The sequence below is a fragment of the Oncorhynchus kisutch genome, linkage group LG4 (assembly GCF_002021735.2).
Source record: "Oncorhynchus kisutch isolate 150728-3 linkage group LG4, Okis_V2, whole genome shotgun sequence".
Taxonomy (NCBI): Eukaryota; Metazoa; Chordata; class Actinopteri; order Salmoniformes; family Salmonidae; genus Oncorhynchus; species Oncorhynchus kisutch.
The window spans coordinates 81,921,707-81,944,092 of record NC_034177.2 but is presented as its reverse complement, the minus strand read 5'-3'; the positions used below and the strand labels follow the sequence as shown (position 1 = coordinate 81,944,092).

The window sequence follows — 22,386 nt, the reverse complement described above, 5'->3', positions numbered from 1 at the left end:
ATCAGGATGGACGCATGTTAGCGGCAGACAAATGGTGCTATAGTGTGTAGGCTGTTATAACTGTGTGTAGGAACGCTGCAAGGTTTGTCCTGTGTACTTATTACTTAATGTAGACAATTTCAAAGACAGAGTTCTGCCAAAGTCAGTAAAACAGTATGTCAACATATCTCAACGGCGTCTGAATTCTAGTCGTTCCTGAGATATACTGTGGGTTGGGGGTCAACCCTGATACTGTATAAGGAATGTTGCAAGGCAGGGGAGTTTGTTGCATTCACAAAAACATCACCCGTGCCTCACTCATAAGTGGCAAGATGTGGAAACAAACACCGATGTCTCTTCACACTCGCTCAACTGTCTGAGGAAATGTGCAAACACAACGTAAAAAACAAAAGCATACCTCTGGAACAGTTAAGGGTTCTTAGAAGACAGGTGTGACTCATATCAGTGGTGTTAAGTTCAGACAGTAGGCATTGTGGGGTGTTGCCAGGCGTTGGCTCCCAGGCGGTATTTGCATAAGGACAAGTGTGTACTGTAGATCAACAGGTAACTCAGGTGGTTTGAACCAGAGATGTTTGGGAAACCTCGTCATAGTGTTGTTGACTCTAGCCTTGGACTGATAGCTGTATGAATGTAGGGGGCTTGGAAGGAATAAGGACTTGGGTGTGTGCACTGATTGAGGATTACTTGATGTTATTTTGCCTGCTATGTACAAAGGGTGCATTATAGAAACATATTTTAGTACAGATTATGGTTATGCAGCATCATGTTGATCTGGTTCACGAGTCTCCTTTAGGCAACTAAGAATTTGACCATCTTGAAAAAAAAAGGTGCATCTGAAAATACCCTTTAACTCACCACTGAATTCTAAACGAGCCCCTAGTACCTAGGGACTTGTTTAGGTGAAACATGTTTAGATAGGTGTGTAAGCAATATGGCAACAATGAAATCCACCCGGGAAATCATACTAAATCTAATCCTTGGAGAGCTACAAGTAGGAGGGGCTAAGGATTTCAACACAGAGCAAGTGTCGATACTGGGTGTGTTTCAGAGACACAGATTCTGTGCATTTTACAGGAAGATTATATGACGTTCAAACAGCAGGGTTCCTAAGATGTTATTAAACACTTCTCCAGGCTTTGAGCTGATGACCTATTCAGAGCTGATCGGTGCATTATCTGCATATTGAACACACCACTGTAACCCTACAGAAAGTGATGACCTATTCAGAGCTGATCGGTGCATTATCTGCATATTGAACACACCACTGTAACCCTACAGAAAGTGATGACCTATTCAGAGCTGATCGGTGCATTATCTGCATATTGAACACACCACTGTAACCCTACAGAAAGTGATGACCTATTCAGAGCTGATCGGTGCATTATCTGCATATTGAACACACCACTGTAACCCTACAGAAAGTGATGACCTATTCAGAGCTGATCGGTGCATTATCTGCATATTGAACACACCACTGTAACCCTACAGAAAGTGATGACCTATTCAGAGCTGATCGGTGCATTATCTGCATATTGAACACACCACTGTAACCCTACAGAAAGTGATGACCTATTCAGAGCTGATCGGTGCATTATCTGCATATTGAACACACCACTGTAACCCTACAGAAAGTGATGCTAAACTGACAACACAGGAAAGGAGATGGCGTGGTTCTGGTTTTAATGCAAAGCACTTAACCTTTACTTGAAAGAAGGTAATATACATTAAGATACATTATGAGCAAAATCATTTAACGATGGATAGAGAGGAAGATATCCTTTCTTCTCCACTCGCACCAGCCCCAGAGAGTAGTGTGAAATGTTACAGTTTTTCTTAGGAAGAAAACGGTGAGGCAGACCTAAAACTTGTCCAGGCATCTTTACTTGCTATGATACACTGTAAAAAAGGTTCTATATTAAGCAGTAGTCCATGTCATTAACATCCTCAATAACAAAAAACCAAACAGAAAAAAAAGAGTGTAGGGAAATGTAGTTTTTTTTTATGGTTGCCCTCCAACTAAGTAGTTTAACCTCAAATGGATATATCATAAATAAATAGGGAAAGGGGGGAGGAAAAAAGTTTTACAAGCAAACAATCCTCAATCCCAGCATGGCTGGAACTTTGGTCTTTCTTCCAAAATGTTCACACTTAAGACCATGTGACCAATACTATTCTTTACAAACATTTTTCTTTTTTGATACTGTTGTCTTTTCTGTAGCAGGTGCATCTGCAATCCCTTATCATGCTAAACACCTCCAGGTAAAGCAGGTTAAAATGCTGGCTGCCCTTTAAAATCTGAGTAAATTAATCTGGTCTTTTTCCTATCCTGGGTGGTTGATGAGAAACGCTTTTCATAACAGAAAGTGATAGTAAACTCTGCATGAGAAAAGGAATTGGGTTTACAGCAAAGGAAAGTGTTTTAACCAGGCCTTAAACAACATCTTCTCCCAGCTACACAAGTAGGGGGGGAGCCACTGGCATTATTATTCACATATACTCACCAATTCTAAAATTAAGTCATTTATTTAAGATCTTCTAGCTCAAATCCCAACAGCTTCAGCTGTTCTCCTTTTCTTCTGTACAAGATACGTCATTTAGCCAGCCGGACAATCAGGTGTCAGGGAGGCGGCCCTAACTTTGTACACGTTTGAACAATTCTCTCGTCTGTAAAGAGGAAGGACACTAACAGTAGTTGACAACTGAAAAGTATGAATGTGTTGGTGATGCAGTGAGCTGGGACGATAAACTGAAAAGTATCAACACTGACCACTTATTGTGGACATTTGGCTGATATCGTTCATTACCCATAGGACCCTACTAGAGAAATGTGAAGTTTCAAATATAATATGGGTGACTATTAATGGGACAATTGATAGCAACAACATTCAAAGTAGTAGTAGTAGTAGTAGTAGTAGTTGTAGGGGTAATATAAAAAAATAACTGTGGTGCACATTAATGTTATAAACTTATCATTCAATTTATCGTGAATTCAGTCAATTTATCGTGATATGGATTTTGGTCCATATCGCCCAGCTCTAGTGGGTTTGTAGTTGAGTTGGGGGTGGGGTGTTGTTGATCAGACTGAGTACATGTTCTTTGTGGTGGAACCACTCTTGCTAGACGTGTCGTCATGCGACTGGTAGCCAATCAGGAGCTTGATGGGGATACTCAGGCGCTCTTTATACTGTTGTCTGGAGAGAGAGAGATGAGAGAAAAAGAGGGAATGATGAATAGGTTCTCATTACAGTCTTACACGAATTGTCACCACCTAGTGGTGAGCTAGAAACATTGCAGTGATGTAGGAGTATACACACACACATATATACATATGTAAATATATGTTTATACATATATATACACAATGATGTATATACATAGATATACAGTGGGGCAAAAAAAGTATTTAGTCAGCCACCAATTGTGCAAGTTCTCCTACTTAAAAAGATGAGGGACCTGTAATTTTCATCATAGGCACACTTCAACTATGACAGACAAATTTTAATGAATATATTTGCAAATTATGGTGGAAAACAAGTATTTGGTCAATGACAAAAGTTTCTCAATACTTTGTTATATACCCTTCGTTGGCAATGACAGAGGTCAAACGTTTTCTGTAAGACTTCACAAGGTTCTCACACATGTATTTTGGCCCATTCCTCCATGCAGATCCCTTCTAGAGCAGTGATGTTTTGGGGCTGTTGCTGGGCAACACAGACTTTCAACTCCCTCCAAAGATTTTCTACGAGGTTGAGATCTGGAGATTGGCTAGGCCACTCCAGGACCTTGAAATGCTTCTTACGAAGCCACTCCTTCGTTGCTGGTGTGTTTGGGATCATTGTCATGCTGAAAGACCCAGCCACTTTTCATCTGGTAGACTGTTACTTTGGTCCAAGCTCTCTGCAGGTCATTCAGAGCATCATGAAGAACAAGGAACACACCAGGCAGGTCCGAGATACTGTTGTGAAGAAGTTTAAAGCCGGATTTGGATACAAAAAGAACATTAAACATCCCAAGGAGCACTGTGCAAGCGATAATATTGAAATGGAAGGAGTATCAGACCACTGCAAATCTACCAAGACCTGGCTGTCCCTCTAAACTTTCAGCTCATACAAGGAGAAGACTGATCAGAGATGCAGCCAAGAGGCCCATGATCACTCTGGATGAACTGCAGAGATCTACAGCTGAGGTGGGAGACTCTGTCCATAGGACAACAATCAGTCGTATATTGCACAAATCTGGCCTTTATGGAAGAGTGGCAAGAAGAAAGCCATTTCTTAAAGATATCCATAAAAAGTGTCGTTTAAAGTTTGCCACAAGCCACCTGGGAGACACACCAAACATGTGGAAGAAGGTGCTCTGGTCAGATGAAACCAAAATTGAACTTTTTGGCAACAATGCAAAACGTTATGTTTGGCGTAAAAGCAACACAGCTCATCACCCTGAATACACCATCCCCACTGTCAAACATGGTGGTGGCAGCATCATGGTTTGGGCCTGCTTTTCTTCAGCAGGGACAGGGAAGATGGTTAAAATTGATGGGAAGATGGATGGAGCCAAATACAGGACCATTCTGGAAGAAAACCTGATGGAGTCTGCAAAAGACCTGAGACTGGGACGGAGATTTGTCTTCCAACAAGACAATGATCCAAAACATAAAGCAAAATCTACAATGGAATGGTTCAAAAATAAACATATCCAGGTGTTAGAATGGCCAAGTCAAAGTCCAGACCTGAATCCAATCGAGAATCTGTGGAAAGACCTGAAAACTGCTGTTCACAAATGCTCTCCATCCAACCTCACTGAGCTCTAGCTGTTTTGCAAGGAGGAATGGGAAAAAATTTCAGTCTCTCGATGTGCAAAACTGATAGAGACATACCCCAAGCGACTTACAGCTGTAATCGCAGCAAAAGGTGGCGCTACAAAGTATTAACTTAAGGGGGCTGAATAAATTTGCACACCCAATTTTTCAGTTTTTGATTTGTTAAAAAAGTTTGAAATATCCAATGTCGTTCCACTTCATTATTGTGTCCCACTTGTTGTTGATTCTTCACAAAAAAATACAGTTTTATATCTTTATGTTTGAAGCCTGAAATGTGGCAAAAGGTCGCAAAGTTCAAGGGGGCCGAATACTTTCGCAAGGCCCTGTATACACACACACACACATATACACATTAGTGGTTAGAGCGTTGGACTAGTAACCGGAAGGCTGCAAGTTCAAACCTCCGAGCTGACAAGGTACAAATCTGTCATTCTGCCCCTGAACAAGGCAGTTAACCCACTGTTCCTAGGCAGTCATTGAAAATAAGAATTTGTTCTTAACTGACTTGCCTAGTTAAATAAAAGGTAAATAAACACACACATAAACACAAATTTACACACACACATTTATATTATATAAACACACATTGTATATACATATGCAAATGTAGATATGTTTATATATGTATGTGTGTCGTGTGTGTATATACACATACACACACTATATATACTGCTCAAAAAAATAAAGGGAACACTTAAACAACACAATGTAACTCCAAGTCAATCACACTTCTGTGAAATCAAACTGTCCACTTAGGAAGCAACACTGATTGACAATCAATTTCACATGCTGTTGTGCAAATGGAGTAGACAACAGGTGGAAATTATAGGCAATTAGCAAGACACCCCCAATAAAGGAGTGGTTCTGCAGGTGATAACCACTTCTCAGTTCCTATGCTTCCTGGCTGATGTTTTGGTCACTTTTGAATGCTGGCAGTGCTTTCACTCTAGTGGTAGCATGAGACGGAGTCTACAACCCACACAAGTGGCTGAGGTAGTGCAGCTCATCCAGGATGGCACATCAATGCAAGCTGTGGCAAGGTTTGCTGTGTCTGCCAGCGTAGTGTCCAGAGCATGGAGGCGCTACCAGGAGACAGGCCAGTACATCAGGAGACGTGGAGGAGGCCGTAGGACGGCAACAACCCAGCAGCAGGACCGCTACCTCCGCCTTTGTGCAAGGAGGAGCACTGCCAGAGCCCTGCAAAATGACCCCCAGCAGGCCACAAATGTGCATGTGTCTGCTCAAACGGTCAGAAACAGACTCCATGAGGGTGGTATAAGGGCCCGACGTCCACAGGTGGGGGTTGTGCTTACAGCCCAAATGTTTGGCATTTGCCAGAGAACACCAAGATTGGCAAATTCGCCACTGGCGCCCTGTGCTCTTCACAGATGAAAGCAGGTTCACACTGAGCAAATGTGACAGACGTGACAGTCTGGAGACGCCGTGGAGAATGTTCTGCTGCCTGCAACATCCTCCAGCATGACCGGTTTGGCGGTGGGTCAGTCATGGTGTGGGGTGGCATTTCTTTGGGGGGCCGCACAGCCCTCCATGTGCTCGCCAGAGGTAGCCTGACTGCCATTAGGTACCGAGATGAGATCCTCAGACCCCTTGTGAGACCATATGCTGGTGCGATTGGCCCCGGGTTCCTCCTAATGCAAGACAATGCTAGACCTCATGTGCCAGCAGTTCCTGCAAGAGGAAGGCAGTGATGCTATGGACTGGCCCGCCCGTTCCCCAGACCAGAATCCAATTGAGCACATCTGGGACATCATGTCTCGCTCCATCCACCAACGCCACGTTGCACCACAGACTGTCCAGGAGTTGGCAGATGCTTTAGTCCAGGTCTGGGAGGAGATCCCTCAGGAGACCATCCGCCACGTCATCAGGAGCATGCCCAGGCGTTGTAGGGAGGTCATACAGGCACATCGAGGCCACACACACTACTGAGCCTCATTTTGACTTGTTTTAAGGACATTACATCAAGATTGGATCAGCCTGTAGTGTGGTTTTCCACTTTAATTTTGAGTGTGACTCCAAATCCTGACCGCCATGGGTTGATAAATTTGATTTCCATTTGTGTGTGATTTTGTTGTCAGCACATTCAACTATGTAAAGAAAAAAAATATTTAATAAGAATATTTCATTCATTCAGATCTAGGATGTGTTATTTCAGTGTTCCCTTTATTTTTCTGAGCAAAATATATATATACATACATTATATATACACACACGTATACATACAACTAGCTACCTTTCTTTTTACATGTATTTTGGGATTCCACCCTGTAAATGTAATTTGCCTGAAGACATGCTATTTTATTTTTATATTTAATAAAACCAGAAGTAGCATGTCGTTATTTTTAAACGTGTGCTTTTCTCCTCTAGCCCACCTGGTGTTCAACCTTCCCAAGTTCTCCCATGTCACCCCTCTCCTCTGCACACTCCACTGGCTTCCAGTCGAAGCTCGCATCCACTACAAGACTGGTGCTTGCCTACGGAACAGCAAGGGGCACTGCCCCTCCCTACCTTCAGGGTATGCTCAAACCCTACACCAACCCAAGCACTCCGTTCTGCCACCTCTAGTCTCTTGGCTCTCTCACCTGGTTTGTTATCTTAAGAAGAACGCACTGTAGGTCGCTCTGGATAAGAGTGTCTGCTAAATGACTGAAAAGTAAATGTTAAATCAACACCTGTTTTAAAGGGGGTGTGGCTGAATTAAAGAACCCTCTTCGGTGTAGATACACTTGAGAATCTTCCACTGGAGGAGGCAATTGAGGATAGGATGAATTTCCAAACTGCCACACGCCTACATTTGGTGACGGAGGAGTGGAGGATGAACTTTTACCCAATGGACAAAAGGAAAGAGATGTGAACCTACCCTATCGCCACGATGGCTTCCTTGTTCTGACAGTTCCCAGTCCAGATGGATATTTTATCTCCCTTGGGTCTGACGTTGACCACCGCTCCACACACGTCTTCACTGGCCTCATCAAACGACTCGCCAATTAAACACAACAGCTGCAACACACACAAATCAAGTACACAATACTCGAGATTAAATAACATGTTATTTACCCGTTAATTCACTGTCCAGCAACCCATCCTTAACAGAAGATTATACAATACTCTGATAGTATAGTCATGAAGAGTTGCAGGAGGGTTGTGTTCATCAAAGCGAGGAAAACTGACTGAAAGATGGAGGCTCTACCTGGACCATTGCAATGTTTTTGTTGTGCCCTAATGAATACTACACAGCCCAGGGTCAAATTCATTAGGGTACACGACTGGAAACATTCAAAAACATTTTGCAATGGAAAACAAAAATGAGCCTTTCCTTCGGTTCCGTTTGCTGCCAAATGAACAGGACCCTGGTTCAGGGATAATGATACTTACTGTCTCCATCCAGTAGCGGTCAAGGTCGATTTGTCTCTGCTGTTTGCTGAGGGTCATCAGCCACCTCCCACCCAGCTTGTTCTTGTCATCCTCCCACATAGGCTTTACCCCATCCTGACACACAGTGGTGGAGGAACGTTAGCTCACAACTTGACCCCCAACGTACACCCTGGGTCCGTATTCATGAAGCGTATTACAGTATCTAGGATCAGTTTAGCATTTTAGACCATAATGAAAAACATTAAAAGGATAAGGGGGACCTGATCCTAGATCAGGGTTTCCCAAACTCTGTTCTGGCCCCCCAGGGTGCATGTTTTTGCGAAAGAACGACACAACTGATTCAAATAATCAACTAATCATCAAGTGTTGATCATTTAAATCAGCTGTCCAGTGTTAGGGCAAAAACAAAAATGGGCACCCCCCCCTTGGGGTCCCGAGGGCAGAGTTCGGGAAACACTGTCCTAGATCATCAGTTCTACTCAGAGGGGCTTTATGTCTTCATTCAACATCATTAACTTGACAACGTACAGAAGAGCGACATGTCCTCTGATAGGATACTGTTGGTTTCAGATGTTCACTTACCTTAAATAAGCAGTAGTCACAGCCGAAGCCTAACTTACTGGGCTGCTGTATGTGGTTATATAATCTACAACACACAACCAAGAAACACACTTAAACACAGGCCTACAGATAAAATAATATTAGACACTATGATTATAAAATGATAGTGAGACAATCAATAGTTCCATGCCATTCTCCATTTTGATTTTGGAGAGAAGTCATGAGGCACAACATTCAGGGCACAGATAGCAATACATGGCATAGAACTGCCAGTTAAAATGTCCATTCTTTATAAATAATTTCTAGCTGCAAATGAACATTCTGCTCTGCTAAACAGGAAATGGCCCCTTTTTTCAACACTGATTGTCATGATGATGCCATAGGATGGAGAGGTAGAATAAGGGGTGGTGATGTGGATTAGGAGGGAGGAGGAGGAAGAGTAGCAGAGAGAAAGGGAGAGTACTCACGCCCAGAAGTCTTCCACTGTGTCAAACTTTGCGATGAGACGGAGGTTCTCTGTCCAGCTTTTGCTCTTGTCATTTTTGAAGTACCACAGGGCCCATCTGAAGTGAGAGGACACAGTCATAGATTCCCCATCGCACTCCCCGGTCCGCAGACAGAGGCTTCTATTTGTCTTTAGTGGGCAAATCTTACCATCTGCAACTTCCAGAGTGACCAGTCAATGTGTCGGTCTGCATATCAACAGCAGTAACAGTTATGGAAATGCATGAATTGATACACATCAGCCAAACCAGGGCTAAATTCTAACATAACAGCAAATGTAATGACGCGTCCAACAGCAGACCTACAATCAATGACGCGTCCAACAGCAGACCTACAATCAATGACGCGTCCAACAGCAGACCTACAATCAATGACGCGTCCAACAGGAGACCTACAATCAATGACGCGTCCAACAGGAGACCTACAATCAATGACGCGTCCAACAGGAGACCTACAATCAATGACGCGTCCAACAGTCCGTTCCACACAACATACAGCAAATAAACTATAAAGATTTCCATAGCAACCACTTAACGGGTAGGATAAGGAAGGTTAAGGTATGGAAGGTTGATGTCATGTTGCTCTGCCTATAAAAATCCATTCTTAAATGGAAGAAGTTTGGAACCAAAGTCCCTTCCTAGAGCTGGCCACCCAGCCAAACTGAACAATCTGGGGAGAAGGGCCTTGGTCAGGGAGGTGATCAAGAACCCAATGGTCACTTTGACAGAGCTCAAAAGTTCCTCTGTGGAGATAGGAGAACCTTCCAGAAGGACAACCATCTCTGCAGCAGGCCTTTATGATAGTGGCCAGACAGAAGTCACTCAGTAAAAGGCACAGAACAGCCCACTTAGAGTTTGCCAAAAGGCACCTAAAGCCCCTCAGACCATGACAAACAAGATTTTCTGCTCTAATGAAACCAAGATCGAACGCTTTCACCTGAAAGCCAAGCGGCATGTCTGGAGGAAACCTGGCCCCATCCCTACGGTGAAGCATGGTGGTGGCAGTATCATGCTGTGTTGATGTTTTTCAGCAGCAGGGACTAGGAAACTAGACAAGATTGAGGGAACGATGAACGGAGCAAAGTTCAGAGAGATCCTTGATAAAAACCAGTTCAAGAGCACTCAGGATCTTATACTGGGGCAAAGGTTCACCTTCCAACAGGACAACGACCCTAAGAACATAGCCAAGACAATGCAGGAGTGGCTTCGGGTCTCAATATCCTTGAGTGGCCCAGCGACGCTCCCCATCCAACCTGATAGAGCTTGAGAGGATCTGCAGAGAATAATGGGAGAAACTCCCCAAATACAGGTGTGCCAAGCTTGTAGTGTCATGCCCAAAAAGACTTGAGGCTGTAATCGCTGCCGAAAGTCATTCAACAGGGTCTGAATACTTATGTAAATGTGATATTTCAGTTTATTATTTATACATTTGCAAACATTTATATTTTAAAAAAATCTTTGTCATTATGGGGTATTGTGTATAGATTGAGGGGGAGAAAACAATTGAATCCATTGTAGAATAATTGTGTAATGTAACAAAACATGGGAGTCAAGGGGTCTGAATACTTTCCCAATGCACTGTATGTTATTGCCTATGCATTCATTTCCCCATCGTGTACAACAGCAAGTGTAAGTAACATGCTTACACTAAGATGTTGAACAGCAGAACCAGGCAGTCTTCCATTGTTCACCAGTCCTACCATTATTCTATCATCCCTTTCCCAGGAAGAGCATAGTGTTGTAGGGGAGGGAGGGATGGAGAGGTGGATAGGGCATGGCCTGAACCCTGTGCCCCCCGCCACACTAAATTTATACACATGCCCCTCCTGGTCTTCCTGAAAAGTCCCCCGTGGTTAATTATCACACTGACTATCAGTAGAGAAGTAGGCTAGAGAGGAAGCACTCTAGTGTTGCCCGACTGAAACATGTTGTTATTATTACACAACACCAGTGTTGATACGAGAAAACGCGTGGCGTGACTCGTCTGATGAACCAGGCTGAGGTCATAGACATGTGTAAACAAAAACACTAATGTGTCAATTAACGTAAAGTGGTCTCTACTGCTGTTGGGGTCCTGAAGAAAAGACCACACTAAAGGGATGTTGAGCCACGTACCCCTAAACAGTGTGTTGAAGTCCAGAACTCCCTACAACAGACTCCAGACTGTCTAGTCCCTAGCATCACCCAGAAAAACATTAACAGGAGGAAGAGGTTGCGCAAGGCTTGTTTTTTCTCTGGCGGTGGTGTAATGCCACCCCAAAGTTACATTCAGAGAGCTGAAAAGTACCAACTCCAAAACCAATGTAGATCAAAAAGAGGCTTATGTGGTGTGCGTGGCAGGAGGAGTAGGCATGGCTGAATTTTAGAGTCCCCCCATCTTGGCAGTGTAGAATATCCTGCAATTCTAAACATCTCCATGGAGCTGAGCATGTTTTGCAGTTTCAAAGCCAATTTCCTGCAATTCTATGTATTTTTCCATGGCTAATGCTGTGTTATTTTGCTTACACATAATAACAAAAATCAATCATTGTTTTTGGAATTTTCAAATCTCCCTGTCTATCTTTGATTTAGGTGATTGTTAGTTCTCAATCAATTTTTTAAATATATATATATATTTTTTATATTTCCACATTGTAGAATAATAGCCACCAGCTGCATTAAGTACTGCAGTGAATCTCCTCCTCATGGACTGCACCAGATTTGCCAGTTCTTGCTATGAGATGTTACCCCACTCTTCCACCAAGGCACCTGCAAGTTTCCGGACATTTCTATGGGGAATGGCCCTAGCCCTCACCCTCCAATCCAACAGGTCCCAGATGTGCTCAATGGGATTGAGATCTGGGCTCTTCGCTGGCCATGGCAGAACACTGACATTCCTGTCTTGCAGGAAATCACGCACAGCACAAGCAGTATGGCTGGTGGAATAGTCATGCTGGAGGGTCATATCAGGATGAGCACCACATAAGGGAGGATGTCGTCTTCCCTGTAACGCACAGCGTTGAGATTGCCTGCAATGACAACAATCTCAGTCCGATGATACTGTGACACACCGCCCCAGACCATGACAGACCCTCCACCTCCAAATTGATCCCTCTCCAGAGTACAGGCCTCGATGTAACGCTCATTCCTTTGACGATAAACGCTAATCCGACCATCACCCATGATGAGACAAAACTGCAACTCTTCAGCAAAGAACACTTTTTACCAGTCCTGTCTGGTGCCGCAACGGTGGGTTTGTGCCCATAGTCAACGTTGTTGCCGGTGATGTCTGGGGAGGACCTGTCTTACAACAGGCCTACAAGCCCTCAGTCCAGCCTCTCTCAGCCTATTGTGGACAGTCTGAGCACTGATCGAGGGATTGTGCGTTCCTGGTGTAACTCGGGCAGTTGTTGTTGCCATCCTGTACCTGTCCCACAGTTGTGATGTTCGTATGTACCGATCCTGTGCAGGTGCTGTTACACGTGGTCTACCACTGCTAGGACGATCAGCTGTCCGCCCCGTCTCCCTGTAGTGCTGTCTTACGCGACTCACAGTACGGACATTGCAATTTTTTGCTCTGGCCACATCTGCAGTCCTCATGTCTCCTTGCAGCATGCCTAAGGCACGTTCACGCAGATGAGCAGGGACTCTGGGCAACTTTCTTTTGGTGTTTTTCAGAGTCAGTAGAAAGGCCTCTTTAGTGTCTTAAGTTTTCATAACTGCCAAGGTTAGACTGGAGAGAGCAGAGTGCCGACCACCCTACTAAAGCCAAGGTTAGACTGGGGAGAGCAGAGTGCCAACCACCCTACTAAAGCCAAGGTTAGACTGGGGAGAGCAGAGTGCCAACCACCCTACTAAAGCCAAGGTTGGACTGGAGAGAGCAGAGTGCCAACCACCCTACTAAAGCCAAGGTTAGCGGAGTAAAAGTTTGAGTAAAACGCCACACCTTGATTCTTTCAGCGCTTGCCAGTCGTCCTTGCTACTACTTCAGTCATGGTGAACTGTCCTTGCTGTGGGAACTGTTCTGACATTCTCATATGCTTTGCTGATTCGAAGTGACTTGATTGTTGACTTTCTCTCGTTTCCAAAAAACATTTGGATATTGTTGTGCACGGTTTTTAGCTGTTATTTTTGTTGGCAAATGAGATGGACTTCTGTTCATTGCACCGCCTGTCAGCCATCAACAATCACCTATCATCTTCGCACGTGAATAGACAAACAGCAAGGGGGATTGCTAACAGTGCAGTAAACCCGCTTTTGATTGGACCCTTTTACATGCAAAAAGAGCGGGAATTTGTAAAAATTGCGCTGTCTCACAATATGTGCTGATTGGTTGATTTTGCATTGAATTATATGATTGCAGAATGCTGGAGAGACTGACTTTAAGGCATGAAAGTTAGTCAATACGGAAAATGTAGAGAACTTTGAAAGTTTATTCAAGTGAAGTCGCAAAAAACATCAAGCGCTATGATGAAACTGTCTCTCATGAGGACCACCACAGGAACGGAAGACCCAGAGTTACCTCTGATGCAGAGGATAAGTTCATTAGAGTTACCAGCCTCATGGTCAAATTGCTGCAAAGAAACCACTACTAAAGGACACCAATAAGAAGAAAAGACTTGCTTGGGCCAAGAAACACAAGCAATGGACAATTTGGAAATTTGTCCTTTGGTCTGGAGTCCAAATGTGAGATTTTTGGTTCCAACCGCTTGTCTTTGTGAGATGCAGTGTGGGTGAACGGATTATCTCTGCATGTATATTTCCCACCGTGAAGCATGGAGGAGATGGTGTTTTGCTGGTGACACTGGCTGTGATTTATTTAGAATTCAAGGCATACTTAACCAGCATGGCTATCACAGCATTCTGCAGCGATATGCCATCCCATCTTGTTTGGGCTTAGTGGGGCTGTTTTCCAACAGGACAATGACCCAACACACCTCCAGGCTCTGTAAGGGCTATTTTACCAAGGAAGAGAGTGATGCATCAGATGACCTGGCCTCCACAATCCCCCGACATCAACCAAATTGAGATGGTTTGGGATGAGTCGGACCGCAGAGTGAAGGAAAAGAAGCCAACAAATGCTCAGCATACATGGAAACTCCTTCAAGACTGTTGGAAAAGCATTCCAGGTGAAGCTGGTTGAGAGAATGCCAAGAGTGTGCAAAGCTGTCAGCAAGACAAAGGGTGGCGCCATTGAAGAATCTCAAATATATTTCGATTTTTTTTTAAACAACACTTTTTGGTTACTACATGATTCCATATGTGTTTTCATAGTTCTGATGTCTACACTATGATTCTACAAATAGTAGAAATAAAGAAAACCCAATGAATGAGTAGGTGTTCTAAAACTTTTGACCGGTAGTGTATATTATATACACACACACACATTCACGTGTATACACACACACACTCACGTGTATACACACACACACACATTCACGTGTATACACACACACACTCACGTGTATACACACACACACTCACGTGTATACACACACACACTCACGTGTATACACACACACACTCACGTGTATACACACACACACTCACGTGTATACACACACACACTCACGTGTATACACACACACATTCACGTGTATACACACACATTCACGTGTATACACACACATTCACGTGTATACACACACATTCACGTGTATACACACACATTCACGTGTATACACACACATTCACGTGTATACACACACATTCACGTGTATACACACACATTCACGTGTATACACACACATTCACGTGTATACACACACATTCACGTGTATACACACACATTCACGTGTATACACACACATTCACGTGTATACACACACATTCACGTGTACACACACACATTCACGTGTACACACACACATTCACGTGTACACACACACATTCACGTGTACACACACACATTCACGTGTACACACACACATTCACGTGTACACACACACATTCACGTGTACACACACACATTCACGTGTACACACACATTCACGTGTACACACACACACACACATTCACGTGTATACACACACACACACATTCACCTGTATACACACACACATTCACGTGTATACACACACACACACATTCACCTGTATACACACACACACACACATTCACGTGTATACACACACACACACATTCACGTGTATACACACACACACATTCACGTGTATACACACACACACACACATTCACGTGTATACACACACACACATTCACGTGTATACACACACACATTCACGTGTATACACACACACATTCACGTGTATACACACACACACACATTCACGTGTATACACACACACACACACATTCACGTGTATACACACACACTCACGTGTATACACACACACACACGTGTATACACACACACACACACACACACACACACACACACACACACGTGTATATATACACACACACACGTGTATATACACACACACACACGTGTATATACACACACACACACACACGTGTATATATACACACACACACACACACACGTGTATATACACACACACACGTGTATATATACACACACACACACACGTGTATATATACACACACACACACACACACGTGTATATATACACACACACACACACGTGTATATATACACACACACACGTGTATATACACACACACACACGTGTATATACACACACACACACGCATTCATGTGTATATACACACACACACACGCATTCATGTGTATACACACACAGGCAGTCATGTGTATATACACACACAGGCAGTCATGTGTATATACACACACAGGCAGTCATGTGTATATACACACACAGGCAGTCATGTGTATATACACACACAGGCATTCATGTGTATATACACACACAGGCATTCATGTGTATATACACACACAGGCATTCATGTGTATATACACACACAGGCATTCATGTGTATATACACACACAGGCATTCATGTGTATATACACACACAGGCATTCATGTGTATATACACACACAGGCATTCATGTGTATATACACACACAGGCATTCATGTGTATATACACACACAGGCATTCATGTGTATATACACACACAGGCATTCATGTGTATATACACACACAGGCATTCATGTGTATATACACACACAGGCATTCATGTGTATACACACACACACAGGCATTCATGTGTATACACACACACAGGCATTCATGTGTATACACACACACAGGCATTCATGTGTATACACACACACAGGCATTCATGTGTATACACACACACAGGCATTCATGTGTATACACACACACAGGCATTCATGTGTATACACACACACACGCATTCATGTGTATACACACACACACACATTCATGTGTATACACACACACATTCATGTGTATACACACACACACACGCATTCATGTGTATACACACACACACACGCATTCATGTGTATACACACACACACACGCATTCATGTGTATACACACACACACACGCACCCGTGTATACACACACACACACGCATCCATGTGTATACACACACACACACGCATTCATGTGTATACACACACACACACGCATTCATGTGTATACACACATACACACGCATTCATGTGTATACACACACACACACGCATTCATGTGTATACACACACACACACGCATTCATGTGTATACACACACACACACGCATTCATGTGTATACACACACACACACGCATTCATGTGTATACACACACACACACGCATTCATGTGTATGTATACACACACACACGCATTCATGTGTATACACACACACACGCATTCATGTGTATGTATACACACACACACGCATTCATGTGTATGTATACACACACACACGCATTCATGTGTATGTATACACACACACACGCATTCATGTGTATGTATACACACACACACGCATTCATGTGTATGTATACACACACACACGCATTCATGTGTATGTATACACACACACGCATTCATGTGTATGTATACACACACACACGCATTCATGTGTATGTATACACACACACACGCATTCATGTGTATGTATACACACACACACGCATTCATGTGTATGTATACACACACACACGCATTCATGTGTATGTATACACACACACGCGCATTCATGTGTATGTATACACACACACGCGCATTCATGTGTATGTATACACACACACGCGCATTCATGTGTATGTATACACACACACGCGCATTCATGTGTATGTATACACACACACGCGCATTCATGTGTATATATACACACACACGCGCATTCATGTGTATATATACACACACACGCGCATTCATGTGTATATATACACACACGCGCATTCATGTGTATATATACACACACACGCATTCATGTGTATATATACACACACACACACACGCATTCATGTGTATATATACACACACACACGCATTCATGTGTATATATACACACACACACACACGCATTCATGTGTATATATACACACATTCATGTGTATATATACACACATTCATGTGTATATATACACACATTCATGTGTATATATACACACACACACACACTCATGTGTATATATACACACACACTCATGTGTATATATACACACACACACACACACACACATTCATGTGTATATATACACACACACACACATTCATGTGTATATATACACACACATTCATGTGTATATATACACACACACACACATTCATGTGTATATATATATATACACACACACATTCATGTGTATATATATATATACACACACATTCATGTGTATATATATATATATATATACACACACACATTCATGTGTATATATATATATATATATACACACACATTCATGTGTATATATATACACACACTCATGTGTATATATATATACACACACATTCATGTGTATATATATATACACACACATTCACGTGTATATATATACACACACATTCACGTGTATATATATACACACACACACACATTCATGTGTATATATATACACACACATTCATGTGTATATATATACACACACATTCATGTGTATATATATACACACACACACACACATTCATGTGTATATATATACACACACACACACACATTCATGTGTATATATACACACACACACATTCATGTGTATATACACACACACACATTCATGTGTATATACACACACACACATTCATGTGTATATATACACACACACACATTCATGTGTATATATACACACACACATTCATGTGTATATACACACACACACACACACATTCATGTGTATATATACACACACACACACACATTCATGTGTATATATACACACACACACATAACACACATTCATGTGTATATATACACACACACACACATTCATGTGTATATATACACACACACACACCTTCATGTGTATATATTACACACACACACACACATTATGTGTATATATACACACACACACATTCATGTGTATATATACACACACACACACATTCATGTGTATATATACACACACACACATTCATGTGTATATATACACACACACACACACATTCATGTGTATATATACACACACACACACACATTCATGTGTATATATACACACACACACACATTCATGTGTATATATACACACACACGCATTCATGTGTATATATACACACACACGCATTCATGTGTATATATACACACACGCATTCATGTGTATATATACACACGCATTCATGTGTATATATACACACACGCATTCATGTGTATATATACACACACACGCATTCATGTGTATATATACACACACACACACGCATTCATGTGTATATATACACACACACACACGCATTCATGTGTATATATACACACACACACACGCATTCATGTGTATATATACACACACGCATTCATGTGTATATATACACACACGCATTCATGTGTATATACACACACACACACACACACGCATTCATGTGTATATATACACATACACGCATTCATGTGTATATACACACACACACACACACGCATTCATGTGTATATATACACACACACACACACACATTCATGTGTATATATACACACACATTCATGTGTATATATACACACACATTCATGTGTATATATACACACACACATATATAAAACACTGTGGACATAGGTGGCCCTAAATAACGCTTAGGCGGCCTGCCCAAGGATGTCAATGGCAGAAAAATCCCTGCGAATAGAATCTGAAATCCACTGGTCTAGGACCTAAAAGCATTTAGGCCTAGTGAGCGTGACCCTAGTATCCCTATCTGGGTTATGTTAATTTAGGCACACAATAACAACACATTTTTAAAAGGTTTTGCAACTTTAAAAAAACAACCTAGTTTCTTATTGGACAAGTCCAGTTCTGATTGTCATTTCCCTTCCGTTTGGTATCTAATGAATGAACATGACCCTGGGGTTTATTCACTAGGAACAAAACGGAAGCCAACAGAACGAAAGAGGGAGGGACCTACCTGAAATTGTTCAATAGAAACTCTTGTTTTTGTTGCAGTACCCCAGGGATGTAATCATTAGTCCAAACAATTGCGTTTTGCAGCGAGTTTCTATTGGACAAATTCAGGTAGCGCCCCCCCACTCGGTTTCCCCCTAATGAATATACTCCTGGTGTCAACGCTGAGCAGCAGATGTGTTGTAATCAGCAGCCAGTTGTCAGCAAAGTGGAAATATTGTACCAAACAAGCACTGCTTCCAGCCCAAACATCTACAGGACAGACATATAAGTCACATACAAGTCTTACACAGCACCCGGGTCAGAGAGAAGGTCTCAGCTATTTGGTGGAGGTTCTACTGTAGTGAGTCATGGGCTACAGTGGCAGAGTAAGGAGCCCCTCTCTGTATTGACCTATGGTGAATAATATGGCAATCACAGGCAGAGTAGATTCAATGAGGAGACATATTTTCTAATCCTATCTGTTATACTATATAAAGCTGGTATTCTGCAAAGTAATAGCCTATGTTTCAGGCTACCTGTGTTACTGATTGTTGCATGTGCTGACTACCACACAAAAAGTTGTCTCATTTACTAATTGTAATGCACAAAAGCAGACAGACACACTGTACCCATACTTGTTTTGCAGGGGGTGTTTGATGTACTGCTCAGAATCAGTGACCACAGGTGGTGCAGTGGGGATTACTTCAGGTTGGGGCTCTTCTGTTTCAGGTGCATTCTGGATGGGATGACACAGCAAAAACATTCATCAGTACAATATCAGCTGTTTGCAGGAAATCTGACATCTTTAGACCCATCCTGCCAATAGCTCCTAACATACACAATCATATCAATATCAAGGATAATTATGGAAACTAACTGGGGCAGCAGGTAGCCTAGTGGTTAAAGCTTTGGGCCAGTAACTGAAAGGTTGCTAGATGGAATCCACGAGCGGACAAGGTAAAAATCTGTCATTCTGCTCCCGAACAAGTCTAAACTGACTTGCCTAGTTAAACAATGGTTACATTTAATAAAACTACTACAGACAAACAATACTACATGTATTCTATCCATGTCGGGCTACATTTTAACGTTTTGAATAAAGACAAAACTAGGATTTCTGCCATTTCTACTACTGAATGATACACACAATGCCTCTACATGTCTACTGAATATCTACCAACATCTCTGTAGAAGATGCTGAAGATCTAGACTTCCACTATTGAAAGATCTAGAACAAGGTGATGTGAGGTGACAATGGCTAGCCGGCTCTGTTTTGTCAATGTGGTTAGCTAGCTAGCTACGTTTTCTGTTCACCTGAGACTAAGCCAAACGTTTGTGTAGTTAGCCATTACTAATAGCTACTAGAGAGCCACATGTGATTGAAACTCTACCTAGTACTCTGTAGCTAACTCCTAAGTAGTTAGCTAGACCGTCCATATGCTTCATCTCTGATTCATTGATTCGCCGCAAGTCATGCGCCTGCTGGATGGGGCTGATTCCAAGATAGCTAACTACTTCAGTATACTGGATGACTCACTAGTACGTTAACTAGCCAACTAAATCACTTTTAACGTTAACTTCTACAGTTGCTAGTTAGCTAATTTAATAACGTCCGATTGTCGTATAGCTAATTGGGAACAATTTAGCTAGCTAACTAGTTACAACTAGTAATTCATTCAATTTGGCCCCAAAACAGGTTAATTTGTGCAAAATATGTGCAGATTCAAATGAGCAAGCCCCATGGCAGAAAGTTAGTTAACGTTAGCCATCAGGCAGCTAGCTATAGTTAGCAAGGCGAACACAGCACAGACACACGTGTCTAGATGTCACATTTTTTTATCGTGTAAATAAAAACCAATCACAAATACGATCAATAGTTTTGAAGGGATACATACAGTGTAGTATATTGTATTGACTCAATGAACCAAGTATTAACTACCTAGCTATGTCCAGTCCCTCCCTGCCAACAGTCTCCAATGCCACCCCCTAAATCCATCGCTAGCATTGCTGAGCATGTTGGAACCAGACACCCACACTTTCACAGATCCTGGAGCAAAATATTCCGTTAAAACCTGGTAGATTTACACCCTATAAGATGAAACTTAACCAAATAAAAAAAGGATGGGTTCTACATTCAGTTTTTATTCGTGAAATGTCCACATACCTCGATCTCGCTTACCGGCTCCGAAGTCGCCATCTTGCCTGTAGAAATGATCCTGTCCGTTCGGAGCTGGTGCGTCACGAATCACTCCAAAATATACGGAAGCCTTTTTAGTTCAAGAGCATGTGAATGGCAGAAAGCCCGCTATCCCTGACAGTAGACTTTTCGCACGCAGGTATATTATCACTATTTATTCCAACTATAATACTACAAATATTTAAGTCTCCACTACACTGTGACAAAGGAATGGACCCGGGGAATAAGGTAAGCTATCGTTTTTGTTCTACTGGTTACCATCTATTCCCAAAAGTACATTCTTTAGGGTCTACACACACATTTCTAATCAGGGGTATTGCCATCTGTTATGTTCACCTGAGACTGCACGCACACACACACACACACACACACACACACACACACACACACACACACACACACACACACACACACACACACACACACACACACACACACACACACACACACACACACACACACACACACACACTATTATAGTTTGTATACCTTGAAGTCAC

At 42.3% G+C, this 22,386-nt stretch overlaps 1 protein-coding gene across 4 annotated transcripts; it reads right to left on the bottom strand.

The window, feature by feature from the left end:
- Window positions 1–1,663: 1,663 nt before the first annotated feature.
- eif4e1c (eukaryotic translation initiation factor 4E family member 1c) lies at window positions 1,664–22,008 on the bottom strand. Of its 4 annotated transcripts, none has more exons than XM_020471254.2 (7): window positions 21,854–22,008; window positions 20,325–20,425; window positions 9,241–9,336; window positions 8,795–8,858; window positions 8,213–8,326; window positions 7,698–7,837; window positions 1,664–3,191 (listed from the first exon to the last, which is right to left on the bottom strand). In XM_020471254.2, the coding sequence occupies exons 1-7, from the start codon at window positions 21,884–21,886 to the stop codon at window positions 3,077–3,079; spliced, it is 663 nt and encodes a 220-aa protein (XP_020326843.1). In that variant the 5' UTR covers window positions 21,887–22,008; the 3' UTR covers window positions 1,664–3,076. The 4 variants fall into 4 exon arrangements, with proteins under 4 accessions (XP_020326843.1, XP_031679654.1, XP_020326844.1 ...); XM_031823794.1 differs by having other exon boundaries at window positions 9,241–9,436; window positions 21,854–21,933; XM_020471255.2 differs by having other exon boundaries at window positions 21,869–21,921.
- Between the last annotated feature and the right edge of the window lie 378 nt (window positions 22,009–22,386).